Source organism: Melozone crissalis, unplaced genomic scaffold (genome assembly GCF_028551555.1).
Source record: "Melozone crissalis strain CALT ecotype California unplaced genomic scaffold, PUWL_Pcris_2 ptg000009l_1, whole genome shotgun sequence".
NCBI classification, from domain to species: domain Eukaryota; kingdom Metazoa; phylum Chordata; class Aves; order Passeriformes; family Passerellidae; genus Melozone; species Melozone crissalis.
Genome location: NW_026535787.1, coordinates 11,796,975 through 11,812,589, shown reverse-complemented (window position 1 = coordinate 11,812,589; position 15,615 = coordinate 11,796,975). Strand labels below are relative to the sequence as shown.

At 43.5% G+C, this 15,615-nt stretch overlaps 1 protein-coding gene across 2 annotated transcripts in view; it reads right to left on the bottom strand.

The window, feature by feature from the left end:
* USP25 (ubiquitin specific peptidase 25) overlaps positions 1-4,318 on the bottom strand; it is an 89,088-nt gene extending 84,770 nt beyond the window's left edge. For both annotated transcript variants that reach the window (XM_054270327.1, XM_054270326.1), the window contains exon 1: positions 4,234-4,318. In XM_054270327.1, coding sequence (XP_054126302.1) covers positions 4,234-4,278 — 45 coding nt within the window. In that variant the 5' untranslated portion in view covers positions 4,279-4,318. The remainder of the gene's footprint in view (positions 1-4,233) is intronic.
* Between the last annotated feature and the right edge of the window lie 11,297 nt (positions 4,319-15,615).

Sequence of the window (15,615 nt, the reverse complement as noted above, 5' to 3'; positions counted from 1 at the left end):
TCATTACTGAATTTCTGTGAAAGGTTTTCTGAAAGCAAAAAGTTTTAACCTGATGTTAAAGGTTTCATAAAGGTGCTGATTCATAGCATATATCAATAAACACAACCCTCCAAGATTCAGCAAGCTTGCATAGATACTAAACAAAAAAAAAAAGACCAAAAAAACCCCAAAACTAACCACACACACACCTCCACCCATTTCCAACAAAATCCATCAAAACAGTCATAAAACCAGAAGGCATTCAGCAGACCAGTTTGACAAGGGCTTTCAAAATTACTTTGAATCACTGGCCTTTGCACCTTGCTGCAGCTTTCAGAAATACCAACAGGAATCTGTGTCAAAGGTGTCACTACAAGTATTATAAAGATTTTTGATATGAGCTTCTTAAATACAGAACAAGATGCATATATTTAACAGCATAACTCCGCAGTTCTTGAAGTAATGTTTGCAAATTACTCAGGAGTTGGTGCAAACACTTTCAGTAAACCAGTGTTGTTATTCCGCTCATTCTGGACAAAGAGGTACTAAAGCTCTGGGTACCAGCACTGGCAGCTGTAAACCCCCATATTCAAGCCCTCCAAGCTTGGCTGTCACACAGTCCAAACACACACAGCTCCCCATTCATGGGGAAATGCAGAAACCATCCTCATTCTGTGACCCAGGGGCCATTTCTCAGGAGCAGAGGGACACCTGCACATTGGTCACAGGTAAGGGTGGCTCAGGCCTGGTGCTGAGACAGGGAGCCTGCAGCCTCTTGGATCCACCAGGCAACCATGAACTCAACTCTCAAGATCCAGAGGTTTTAAAGATTTGAATTCTAAACCTTGGAAGGTTGCCACCTATTAAGATGGAAAAAAAAATAAATAAAAAAAGAGTACAGAGCTCCCAAGATATCTTCCTTGTGTACCAGGTGCTCAGTAGATACTTTGCAATCACTTCCTGCCGTTTAGGACTGCATCATGTCAATTGGTGGAGACAGATGACTCTATCATCATCTGCATATAGCAGCTATTGCTATTGCTCTTAGGAAAAAAAAAAACCTCAGTGCCATACTATTAGCTAAATCTTTAAATAATAAGTACATCAATAACATGGGACAAGCACAACAGAAGCAAACACAAGCTAGCACAATTTTCACTTTTTTACCCTGAGAATTTAGTATCAGACCTTGCTTTAAGGCAGGTATTATTTCAAGTGGTAAATACCCTTAAAAGTTTGTGCTTCTTTTAGAAAAAGAAAAATGAGCTGAGCTGACATAGCTCTATTCTACTATTATTCTACTATTCCTGAGACTACACTGCCAATGCACTGCTGAATCACAGGTCTGAAATAACAGTGGGTGTGGGAAACCAAAGGACAGATAAAACAGCCTTTAAATCCATGTATCAACCAAATGTCAGGCTCTCTCCAGAAGCAGCAGAACTTGATAACACACATTGCTGAGAGGCCAGCTAAGTGCCACCAATTAAAACCCAGCTTCTTCAATCTGCCATTCCGAGATGACCATCACAGTAACTATCAGAGCTGAGACAATGCTGAAACACGTTTAACCTCCCCACATCACAACTTCCAGTTAGCAGGAAAATCACCATTCACCCAGCCTATGCAGGGACACTGGCCAAAGGAAGGATCTGCACAGCACATGGGGCAGCTTGGGAAGATCTTCCTCCAGGAGGAAAATTGAGGTACACAGGCATCAGCCATGTAGGGCTGCCTGGAGTACGGGAAATCCTGCAACACTTGTGCCTTATTTCCTCAGCAGCAAAATGCCTGACCAAAAAAAAAAAGGATTGGATGGGACAGAACTACAGACTGGACAAAACAAGAAGCTACTTTTTTTTTTTAATTCTCTCATTGTTTACCTTTATTCACATGCTTTAGTCTTACTGTAAACATTACCTATAACCTTCACACACTGAACAATGTCAGAGAAGCACACAAGGGCCATGAGCAACAATTTCATTAATTATTTGCTTCAGGACATAATTTACAAGTTTTAACTAAGGGTCAAGATGACCAGTAGAGATGAAAGAAAAAACTTCTTTTGACCTGACGCAGCTGCTTTAACTACACAATAAACTAAAGATAGCTTCAGTGGGAAGCGGGCTGTTTGTAGTTAGAGCTTTTATTAATACAAACCTACATCTCCAAGTGCTGCTGAAGTTTGACACACACTTCCTGTATGACAGTAAGAAAACATCTGATGAACAATGTTGGGAACCACGGCTCCGAATAAGGTATGCTGATGACTCAGGCATCTCTTGTAAACCCAATGTATTTCTGCTTGTATGTGGTTTCTTCACGCTAACAGAAAACAATTGTAACAAACTTTGAGGTCTCCAGAACAAACTCCCTTATGTGTGGACATTGGGTTTTTCCTCTTTTGAGTGAAAATAGTAAGTTATTGCTGTGGTAGCCTCTCTACCTTTCATCCATCCATCAGGCCACTGCACCTTCACCATTTGCCTTCTTACATGCAAATACTCAATCCATGTTAAAGTTTATAATCCAATTAGCTAGCCAGTCTCACTAACAGTGAGATACTCACTTTGGAGTCATATAAAGCTTTTTTACAAAGATTTGCCTTTCCCTCACTCTCTAAATGCATGCAATTAGGGATAAAACAGGTTAAAAGCAATTGCAGATAATAATATAATCAGATGATTCAACAAATATAATAATAAAAAATCCATGCCATGAAAAAAACTTGATATTTTATTCAGTTTCTCTAGACACTTAAAAAAGTGGCCAACACCCACAGATGCTGATTACAACTTCAGAAGCTGTATTTTTTATTGCAGCATGGATTACCTGGAATATACCACAATCAATCCTCAACCTCCTTTTGGATTTAAGGCTCAAGTGAAACTGAACTACTGACCCACAAGCAGTAGTTTAGCTGAAAACTAAGGATCCTTCCAGCTCAGCTGAAAACCAACATTACGCCTTCAGGATTATTGTCAGAAAGCACAAATAGGCAGCACTGATCTGGGTCCAGAAGGCACTATGTAACTGACGTGATAATTACGATATATTTACTAAACCACTGACAAGAGGTTTTGTAAAAGATAAACTTGCTCACAGAAGTTGTCAGATGCACAGCAGCAACATCAGTTTTCAAACACAGCAGGCACATGTAGCAGCAAATCTGCTACATTAACCTGCGAGCACGCCCCAGCTGAAAACACTGAGAGAGGAACAAAATCAGAGCGCTCAGCCCTTGCCTTCCTGCTGAAGCCGCCAAAATCACTGCTAACTACTTCCAACTACGAGAGCAGCCCTCGGCCAGACACGCCCTCCCTCCAAAAAAGCTTCTTAAATGCGAGCTGTACCACTTTAACCAATTACACCCTAATCAGCACATTCCCACTGTCCACTCTTAGGGCTGCAGCCATTTAACTTCCACCCCGACTACACCAAAGCACATCCACCTTGATCCTCCAGTGAAGGCAGTACATGCCATTAAAACACTAATAAAAATCAGGGAAAAGGCAACAGTCATACTACTAACCGCAAGAGTTGCGTTAACCTACAAATTACCTTTAAAACATGTTATTTTAAAAACGTTGCAATTTCATTTTAGACATTTCTCTTGACAGTTCAGCTCAAGCGAAGGAAAGCTTTAGAAGGTATCCTTTTTTTTTCTTCTTTTGACAGAGAAACATTCTCCGCCGACTCCTGGCGCGCAGTAAAAGGCTGGGAAGCGCCGTCATTCCCCTAACCCCGTTCCATGATGCACGTTACCACGAGTCCCCAAACCCGGCACTTTTTCACTCCAGCAGGAGCGCGTCACTCGCTGGAAATAGCGTTCACCTTTGGCAGGCGCGGATGCCGGCGCTGCAGGGTCACGCCGGGCATGTGCAGCATCTCCCCCGGGCCCGCGGGGGGCTCGGCCGGCACCCCGCGTTCTCGCTGCCCAGCCCCGCTGCCGCCGCTCTGCCCGGCAGCCTGCGAGCGCAACAGGCCCGCCCGGGGCCGCGGGCAGCGCGCCGGGGCTCCCCCGAGGGCAGCGCGGACACCAGGGCCGGCATGACCCGCGGCCGGGCCGGCAGCGGCCCCCGCTGCGGCTCCGCGGCCGCCGGAGCGGCGGGGCCCAGGCGAGGCCGCGGCACGGGGAAGGCCCGGCAGAAGCTCGGCACGGGCAGGAACGGCGGGAGCCGGAGCGGGCGCGGCCAGGCCCGGGCGCGGCGGGGACGCGGAGCCGCTCCAGGCCGGGCCCCGCCGGAGACTCACCTTGGCGGCGCCGCCGGGCTGCAGCACGTTCTGCTCCACCGTCATGGCCCCCGCGCGGCTCCCGGCGGCGCCCCGGGCTCGGCGGGTGGCGGCGGCGCCGTGCGGCGGCAGCTGGGCCGGGCCCGGGCTGGGCGAGCGGGGCGGGAGGCGGGGCGGGAGGGGGAGCCCGAGTCACCGCCCGGCGGGGGGGGCAGCGCAGCCCCGCTCCGGCCCCGCCGCCACTCCCGGAGCGCCGAGCGCCGCCCTCGGCCCGGCTGCGGCTCCCGGCGGCGCCGCCCCGCGCACCTGCCCCGGGCGCAGCCCCCGCCCGGCCCCTTCCCCGCCCTGTCACACCGCCCGCCTCCATCTTGGGAGCGCCCGGCGGCCGCGGGGCTCGGCGGGGCCGCCCCGCTCCTCCCTCGGGAAGGGCTCCGCGTCCTTCGCCCGTCGCAGGGGCGGCCCCGCCGCGTCCTTGCCCCGGGAAGGCAAAGTTTGCCCCGCTGCGGGGGAAGCGAGAGCAGCTCGGACCGCTACCGCTTTCCAGGAGATCGCCAGGGAATTTCTGAGCCAGCGCTGTCGCTGCTCGTAGCGACAACAAACCGAATCGCCAAATGAATCACAGAATCACAGCATGGTTCGGGTTGGAAAGGGACCTCTGGAGATCACCCGCCCCAACCCCCTGCCAAGGCAGGGTCACCCAGAGCAGGTGGCGCAGGAACGTGTCCAAGTGGGTTTGGAATGACTCCAAAGAAGGACACTCCACACCTTCTCTGGGCAGCTGCTCCAGTGCTCTGCCATCCTCAACAGAAAAAAAAAAATAAAAGTTCTTCCTCGTGTTGATGTGGCACCTCTTGTGTTTTAGTTTATGGCCATTGCTCCTTGCCCTGCTGCTGGGCCCCATCCTCTTTGCACCCGCTTTGGAGATCTTTGCATGCATTAATGAGGTCCTCTCTCAGCGCTCTCCAGGCTAACCAGGCTCAGCTCTCCCCATAAGAGATGCTCCAGACCTTGATCACCTTTGTAGCCTTTGCTGGGCCCTCTCCAGGAGCTCCTTGAGGAGCCCAGAATCAGACACAGTAATGGGGCATCCTAAAGTTGCAGGTCTTCCCTTTCCCTGAGGTTTGACTGGGTGAGCTGTGGGGTGATGGTGTCCAGCATTCAAATTGTAAAGGAATATCATTAATGTATGGGGGGATGCAGCTGGTCTGGGCAGCCCACAGTGAATTTTGGCACCACAGATAAACAGTATTAGGGAAGAGATTGTCCCTCTGCCCCTCTGCTCTGGGGTGTTAAGGAAAGGGCAAGAAAGGGCTCTGCTTTGGACAAAGTGACTTGGCTGGCCAAAACATGTGTGCCCAGAAGCAGATGAAGGGCAGCAGAGAAGCCCATCCCACATTTGGAATGCCAGTGCATGGTACCTGTGGCCCAGTTCCATTTCCAACGCCAGCAAAGCTTAGTCTGTAGGAAAAGCTGCAGAGAGCAGCACGGTTCTGAGAGCCCCAAGTACCTAAAAAACATGAGCTGGGAGCCTAATGCAACAAAATGAATTGCAGCTACTGCTTGTGTGTCACACACAGTCTTTATGAGACTGTAATTCAAGGCCTTCCTCTCCCCACAGTGGAGTATGGATCTTTTTAAAACTGAGGTTATCAGGTAATAACATCACTGGAAGATCCTGGACTTGAAGTAAAACACAAGCACAACTCATGGCAACCTGCAACCACTGCTTTATTTCACCGTAGATTCTGTTCAGGAGATGTTGCAATGTAATCAATATTTGCACTTCTCAGGTTTGTTGCCCACAGATTGTATCAGTTTTAATGTTTTTTTTTTTTTTTCCTTTTATGCTGCAATATGCAAGGCAATTTTTACAATTAATGTTCCCAAAGAATTTATTGTGCAAAAGACAAGAAAGTATGCAGATAATATAATGGGATCAGAAATGGCTTGCAAATTACTTTACTGGAGATAGGAGTGGAAATTTTCTCTGCTCAGACTGATGGCTACATGTAAGAAAGGCAACAGTAGCAGCTTGGGCCCTTCTTAAAAACCTTTTCTGCAGCAGCTGTGTGGGAGTGCTAGTCCAATTCCTCTGTCCTCTTCCAATCATGCTTTTTCTTATACATTTTTACAGCTTCTTCATCGTATTTTTGACATGTGCTATGTTCAGATAACTCTCATCAAAACTATTAATTATTTACATTATTTGAAAATATTATAAACAAATTAGCATTTAAATGAAATACATTTGTCTTGCAATATTTTTTCAAGTGTTTTCACTCTTTCATTTAATAGCTTTCCTGTGTCCAAAAATAAAATGTATCCAGAGAAAGAAGAAATCGTACATTTTGTTCAATTCTCTTTAAATCAGGATAGCATGACAAAATCACCTTCCATTAAATTCCCCTCCCCAATAAAATTATCACTTTTAAGTGCTCTGGCTTCCTAACTTTCTTTAATATAAAAAAAAGGCTGAGCAATCCAATCCCAAGACAGGGATTTGCCATTGAAATACATCATCTGAACCACAGCCATGCAAATGAGGATTCTGTCATACTTACAGTGTTGCTGGGAACCAGAGGGAGCTGAGTTCCCTGTTCTGTTTGCAGCTCAAGCTCTCTATGAAGTACAGTGAGCACAAGGCTGGAATTTGAACCTCATCAGAAAACACTTATGATTTTGCCAGGGCCACAGTTTAGGAAGAATATATGTATATATTTATATGTTTATATATATGTGTATATATTTTCACACAAGTTTGTCAGGTTTCCCCTCAGTTGCTCCTCACCTTTTAACAATATTACAGAGTTTGGCTGTTACCAAACATGGCTTGTTGTTAAACAATTGGTGACACATTGCACAACCTCTGCCTCCAGCTGCCTGGTGCCCTGAGCAAGGCTCCCCCTCGTCTGCACCTCCTGGTCACCAGCAGGGCTGGAGAAGTTTTTCACCTGAAACACAAGCACAGACTCCCCTCCCCCCTAAACTGGTTGTTTTCTTCTGCTAGATCAGTTCCCCAGAATGGTTCACTGACTGGCTGCAGGAACAGCTGTGCTGGCCCAGAAGAGAGGGTGGCCCAGGCTCGGTGATGGTACCCATCAAGTTTCATTTCACTCATTTCTCAAATCAGCAAGTGATCGTGCCTTCCTGATCTGTACACTGCCAGTTGGAAAGCTTCTGCCTGCTCACAGGAATCCTTGTTTTCCCATTTTTGCAAAGAGCAGCCAAACATCAGCCAACCACAAAACACTTTAGCACATGTTTTATTGTATACAAAGATCATGTACAACAAGAAATAGCTCATTATTTCCCTCCATTTTCAATAGACTTGGGTTTGTCCTTAATTAAGTGCAACATTTATTTAGGGTTTTAATTACACTGTGGCTGTATAAGTTACAGCTGGGGAAGTACAAGTCAGGACTTCTTGGTTTTCCTTTCCCAAATGTGTAACCTGCTATACTGGGGATGAGAAAGCCCTGCTTTAAAAAGCACAATGAACACTGCAAACACAGGCTCTGTAGTTAACCCTGGACAAGAGCTGCCCTGGATTCACATTCACAAACCCCATCTCAGAGCACTTTCACTTAGGCCTTTTGGCTCTGCAGTAAATAGTTCAGCCAACTGACAAAACCACGGCCATTCAAGCAGCTTTTATAGCATGACACTTTTGAAATCATTTGGCAATCACTCTCTGTGTCACTGGTAACCATTCAAGCATTGCTTTGGCACCTGCAAAATCTCCTGGTGGTTATCAACCAAGGCAACCAAAACAAAAACTAACCAAAGTTGTAACTCAGGAAAGAGAGCAATCGTTTTCTGAAAACCTTTTGAAAATCTAAAAGTAAAATTAAAATGAGGTGAACATAGGTTTTGTTGCTATGCAAAACACAACTTCACATTCCATTGTTTATTGACCTTAAATTGAAGGTTCCTTACCTTCTAACTGCTTCCTGACAGCAGATGTCTGCTCACGTGCCTTCTTAAAGTCAGGTGCTACATTCAAAATAAAAATTCTCAGATTTAAACTCCTGAGTTCATGTAAGTGCAGCTGAATTCCACAGAAATTACGGATTTTACAAGAACCTGGTTAAAGTGCCCTTTTTAACCTAGCTATCATCACATTTTATTTACTTCCTTGACCACCCTTGCACATTGATCATATTTCACACAGCTTTCCTGAGAGGCTATAACATTTTTTTGTATGTGGCTGAAAGTAATTTAGAGCTCAGCAATGACTACTTGTCCTTCCAAAAGGCATTACCCATGTTTTTCAAGGAGCAGAAACTTACAGAACTGTTCCCAAGATACTTCTTTCTGTCATTGAAAAGGTATCTCATTTAAACAAGCATGTTCCACAACAAATCACTATTTCCACTGAATTAATTTTAAGCAAAATAATAATTAGCATTCCCCCCGATTTAGACTTTACCTAATGATTATTTATAATGTTTATTTGAAACTATTTCAGCTCAAACGTTTATTACTTTCAGCACCATAAGTGTGTAACACTCATATTCAAGGTCTAAACAATTTCTTTTGGATTACAAAGTAATAAAGCCAGCTCTACATATTTTTCTTCGCATTCTTATTTTTGCATGTATTTTTTCAAGCGGAAAACTCCTTGTTCTTCTCTTCCATTCAACTACTCAGTAATTTCTTGCTTTTTGTTGAAGCAAAAGCTCATTGACCATGATGACAGCCTATCACAACTCCTGGACAAGATTCCCATACATGCAGTCATGTAAACACAAGCTGCACTCTTCCTTAAATAAATATTGACAGACAATTGTTTTCTTAGATAATAACCTTAAATTTGATGGTCTGTGTGGACAAATAGGGTTGTTCTCCATCAGGATCATGTAATCCACACATAAAACTAGGAGTCGAAGCTGACAGGACTAGCACAAAATTGTTGTTTTAAATAGCAAGAGTTCTATTATCATTATAGTACAAGGATTCCATATTGCCAGTTTCATGCCTCCTCAATGTTTCTCACAGGCAACTCCTCTAAGCACTGACTGTTCCTGGCCCTCACAGTAATCATCTGACTCCTGATCCCACCAATCCGCTCTTTTATACCACTTGTTCTTATTGGCTACAGGTGTGGCCTGTTAAGATCAGGCCTGCTCCTAATCTTTAGTAATTGGTCCAGCTGCAACTCATTGGGGGATAAAATTACATTCTATACCACCTTCATTTACCCATAATGTATCTCCCCCTACACAAAATTCCCATGTTTTGCTTCTGTCATTTTGGATGCCCTTCTTTCTAGCCACCTACAATCAAAGATAATAATAAAAGGCCCCAAACTGTAGTGCATAATTTCACAAAGATTTCAGGTATTGAGTTCTTAGGGTGATATTAAAATACCTCAGTTAGTTACCCAAGTTCCCTGTCCTAGGTATGGAATGGCCTTGGATGCTTCAAGCTGGGATGTACAACATCCAGCGACCTACAACCTTCTAAATTGCTGAGGAAGGCACGTGCCCAATATCCTACCCCTGCTATGGACAGGGAAGATACTTTTGAATGGGTGGGAAGATGCTTTACATAAGGATTCATGTTTCACAACTAAAGCTTAATGATCCTTGCTCAGGTCCAACCAGCCCATGTCCTTATCACAGCCTGGTCTGCAGCCTCCCTGCCTGGCCACTCCTCTGGAATGAGGGGAATGTGGACACCAAACCCCTGACCGTGTAGGAGGGAGCAGCACTCAAATCCTCCATCTACTGGGACAGTACTCTATATACAAGGGTCTTAAATAAGGAACAAACTTCATTACTGCCTCCCTCAGTGGCTGTATTTTTAAATGAAGAACCCAAGGCTCTGCATGCCATGTTGATTCACCCTGTCAGCATGCTCAGAGCTCAGCTGTCAAGTGCTCCCTGGGAAGATGAACTGGGGAATATCCACTGCTTCCCGTTTAGGGAATGTTCCTAGGCATTCAGCCCTGGCAGGGCAGAAGCACACACACAGAAAGAACTTCCTCAGCACATAGGAAACTTTTCTGATAACTATTTGTCTAAAAATTTACATGGCAGTTTGCCTTTTTTTTTGTGTGTTTGGTTTTTGGGTGGGTTTTTTTGTTGTTGTTTTTGTTTTTGTTGTTGTTGTTGTTTTGTTTTGGTTTTCCTTCATTAATCTTCATTTTCAGCCTACTCAGCCTCAGACAGACAGGTTTCTATAGACCATGGTGGGCATTAGCACAAGTTTCATTGTATTCATCCTGTAAAAAAGTTAAGGAAAGATCAGGAAAGGCCCTCACAAATTACTGTGACTTCCATAGTAGGATATTATTACAGCTTCTGGACTTTTTTCCCCAAGAAAGGATTTTAGTAGGATTTTAGTAGGATTTTTACAGTGTAAAATTTTCATGCCCTCAGCCTATTTAAAGATTTTTTTTAACTTAATAGCTCTTAGTCTGTATCACACAAAACTACTGAGTAAAAAGTGTAGAAATTTCCTCAAAAGGAACTGCATATTTACATTTTTACATTCCCTGAGCAGTTTCCTCTCTTTTACATCCAGATAACATGTCCTTAATTTTCTTAAATAGCTGTTAGTTTGGTTTGTATCTTCCTACTGATTGTAAGATATATGTAAAAAAAATGAGTAGATACAAAATATTACTGATGTGTGCATGGTCAGGCTCACACCATCTTGTATTTTTACCTGCATATCGAAACTGAATGCTTTTAAAATATATTTTTTGGGCAGAAAATAATGTATTCCTCGGTATCTGACCACATTTACTGACTGTAAAAATAGCAATTTTGTAAGTCAGAAGGAATAAGAGAAAACAAAAAACTGTTTTGTTTTCTTGTCATGGTTTTAACCAGCAAGCCTGCTTTTCCTAAATGGTACAGAAGAATGCTGACAGTTGCAGACCATTTCACCTGACATATCTGACTTGTTTTATCAGAACATAGTGTTCATTTGGGTGATTAAAAATTTTTCATTTTAATAATTAATTCTGGGGAGGTTACATACTAGAAAGAAAGAAAAAGGAAGTTTTTAAATCAATATATATAATATATTGATTAAATATATATATTTAGATTATATATAAACATCCTTTATATTAAATATTAAATATTTCCTATAATTAAATAATTAAATGTCAAAATAATTAAATATTAAACAATTTAAATAATTAAATATTAAATATTTAAATATTATTTATATAATATATAAAATAGCCCTTTAAGACCCCTTTATTGCTATTAATTATTCTTAGAGATGCATTGAGGGTGGCTGTGTCTGTTGTCAGTGGCTTCTCTAGACACAGCTGTACGCCAACCTCCAAATAAATATGCAACTTTACTCTTTGTATATTCACATGAGGGACAATATTGGGCTCCAAGAGTACACTTGACACCACAAAATCTGTCACTTTATATATTCTAATGAGATTTCCATTCCCCCTTGTCCTGAGAAGACCAACTGGAAGGAAAGTCATTTAATATGTTCAACATTTAAAGCTGCTCTTGTCAACAGATTTGACTGTGACTCTTCCTCATCACGTTTGGTATATAAAAATGAAACCCACCTAATAGTAAAGTCAGCCTAGTGACCTTTACTACTACAGTATCAGGCACAGCTTATGCAAAGCCTTTAAATGTAAAAACATGGACAGCTGGGGTGAAACATAAGATTGAAAGGGTGACACATTAGCTAAACAGGAGCCTTGAGGAGATGAGATGGGGTCATAAATTGCATTAGTCAGGCTGTTTGAGAAATGATCTCCAGTGGCATTTGCTTCTCATTGGGGACTTCCATTGATGATCTTTAGTATGCACTGGTAAAACTCTATTCAGCTTCTTACATATTTGGTAAATGTTCCCAAAGAAAGCCATCCTCAGGGTCAGCTTTCCTGCCACAGAACTGAACATGCAGAAGGGGCAGAGTGCTACACTAGCTAGGACTCCATGCTGAACAGCTACAGCAAGGGTTAACTTTGGAGAGGGAGAATCTAAAATGGAGACAGGAACTGAAGTGGTGATATTGGGCAGTGCTTTTGGGGAACTTGGGAGCAGTGGCCTCCTCAGACACACTGTGCAAGGACTGACAGCAGGAGCTGCTCAGAACAGCACTTCATGCATGTTTCATTGAGGCACACTGCACTTGGGCACACTTAGCAATTTAAAACAAGCTCAATATAGTATTCCAGAGAGTCAATGAAACAAGAACATCTCCAAAGTGTTCTTTATAAAAACAGACAAAATTGAGACAATAAAATAGTTCATCACATGAAAAAGATGGAGACTGATTAGCTAAGTGTGCAGGCAGAGACAGAGGTTCATCATCAGTAGCTGGTCAGCATTACAGGGAGGTGATGTCATACACTTAATTTAGTTGTCCATGTAGAAATGTGGGCAAAGCTGTTCATTGTGAGGGCTCTCTCTACTTTTGTTAACCAAGGCTGGGAGGTGGAATGGCTAAACAGAGCTCAGGGATGGCAAAGCATTAACTGTAGAAGGACACAATAACAAGGAAGGAGTGTGGGAAAACCCCACACTATGAGGGCAAGCAGCTCTCTGCACCAGGTTAGGCAGGTGGCTGGTGTGGAAGCTGTGCAGAATTTAGTGTTCCTCCACTCTGGGAGCCTTTGCAAACACACCTTCATGGCCTGTCAAAACATTACTATGCTGCACTGGAAATACGAGTTACACACACATGTGACAGAGCAAGAGAAACAGGACAAAAGATTTGGGATTACCCATCCCACCTGTGTATCTACAGTAAGGTGAAAAGTTCAGGTAAACACATCTGTATGATATGGGAGTTTCATTGTTGCTGTTGTTGGTTTTCTTTCAGCTATATGACAAAAAATAATTCAAAATGTTCTTTAGTGAACTCTGGTCACCACAGAGGAGACATGTGGATCAATGTAATAGACAAATTCAACATCTTTGTGTAAGGTTCAAAAGGTGTATTGACTAATTCACACAATGACATGAGTTTGGATCTTCACTAGGTGAATTCAGTGGAAGGAAAACTTCAGCTCTGGGATCTTTACTTTAAGACCAGGTTTTATGGATTGTAGAGTCAGTTTGACTCAAGTGGTCATGGATTTGAGGACTCATCTAGAAAGACCCTAGGTGAAGGCATCTATTTCCTCAGAATCAGTATTGATTCCTAAATGAAGGAATCTGTTTTCTCAGAATCAATGTTGCTTCTTCTGATACATTCAATTTTGGTCCATTCTTCACGCCTGCAATATTTTTAAAGTGATCTAAACTCAAGTTCATTAATGCTGTGTCTTTACTGACAGTCACATCCCTAAGACTGCCACAGATGGCCAGGAGAATTTATAAAGGCCAACAGAGACTCTCAACTTTCGGAAGACCACTACTCTCCCTTCTGTGTGGTGGATCTTGGACTCCAGCTTGTCACTCAGACTGCAGGGAAGCACTCTGCCCCTGTCAAGGCACTCATTTCCTTCTTGCCTGCTTACAATTGCAAATATTTCAAAACTGAAGAGTCTTCCGCTTTCTAGCCCTTCCAGACTGACACCCTCATGACAAAGCAGGAAAAGACAAACTAGGGAAGTGGATGGCATCAACCCTTCTATTATTACTACTGAGGAAGTTGCAACATCATCTGGTTCTGACACAGCTATCATTGCACCTGTACCAACACATCTAAAAGCCTTCCATGGACTTTTCTGGGACCTCTCAAAACACAACACAAAGCCAGCTCATTGCACCAACTAGATAATGGACATCTGGGTTTGCAACCTATATAAACTTCTGTCCTTTTTTCAGGCAGTTTCACTCTGAACCACAGTGCTGTAACTTCAGCCCAGCTCTCTGGGGAGGCTGCATGAAGAAAATGCATGGTGGTACAAGAGCAGGCAGCACATATAAACTGCCATGGCTGGAACAGCCCTGCTTTCTCTGGCTATGCAGCAAAGCACTGCAGCCCAATGCCATGAGACCAGTTCTACTTGCCAGGAAACACAGAAAAGAGTAATTTGGAGAAAAACACAACTATCAGGGGTGCTCCTGCTTGTAGCTGCAAAAGTTACTGTTTGTGTATGAGTTTAAGGTGAGAAATTAACAGACTTTAGCTATAGGCCTGCTTGGGTAACATCTGAGCCATCTAAAACTGGATTTCTTACCTTGCCAAGTGGAAAGCTGCAGCAAAACTACTGTCATGTTGTCACACATGCAGGTACCTCTGCCTTCTCCTATAATGTCTCTTTACTGTTTCAGCTTGGAAGAGTAGAATCTCTTAGTAGTGAAAAACATAAAAACCCCAATCCCCACATTAAAGAATTCATTTTACTAGGATAGATTAACTTGTAATTAAAGACTCAAGCTATTGCATGACTGTGGCAATAGTTTGAAAAGACTGCCTTTCTTGAATGTGTGCATATGTTATGTTGCCATTTAGGTGGCGCCGCTTTTTGCATAAAATTTACTTTGCATAATGACAGGCAGTTTTGCAAAATATATATTTGTAATCTTTGGTACTTGCTTGCCACATATTTTTTTTAATTTGGTTCAGAATGTTTGTAATAGATGTCTGTTATATGGGGCTAAGAATTGACTTCTGAAATACAGAAGTCCAGAAGTCTTTGAAAATTCATTATTTATTTCCTCCTTCTGTTTCTAGGCCCTTCACAATTTGCTATCACATGTTTGCCAGGGAAAACCATCCCTGCAGAAAAGCAGCTGCTGGGGCTGTGTGTACATGACTCAGATGCAAAGTCCAGCAATTTTCTTTAAAGTGCTGACAAAAGCTGGCTTGGGCCAAGAAAGAAGACACTGTGCTGAGGCACGTGCAGGTGCTCCACCCCTGCAGGCCAGCTGTGGAAGGGACAGGACAGACAGAACAGCTGAAGAGGTTCTGCCTCTTAACAACCTCAGCACGATTTGCAAGACTGCCCCCCCCCCTCCTTGTCCCTGGGCTACAGGAGTGGCTAAACTGCTTTGTTCAAGGAATAAATCCATAAAGTTATGGATAACAGGGTACTGTGGGACAGGTGAAGTAAACTGGGGACTTCTCCCTTTTTTAAGTAGAGTAATTCAGTGGGAAAATTCTAGTTCATTGAGTTCACATCATCCCGTTCACAATACCTCCAGGTTTGAATTCTGTTGAATCCAAGGTAAAGTGAAACCTTCCCATGGTTACTGTGGACAGCTGAGAGCAAAATCCAGCCCTTGTGTTCAGCATTTCTGAATCAGAGCCCTACCAGCTGTATCCTGGATGATGGAAACCCTGTGCAAGCAGCTTGTGGCACAAAATGTGGGATATGCCAGCTTTGTGGGCTGGGTAAGTTTGCTGGCTCATATGGAGCACAAGGGAGGGAGGTAAGCACAAAGGCCAACAAATGTGGGAGATGTGGGGCATTAACAGGGCAAGAAACATAACAGAGAAGGAAAATTATGATCTAAC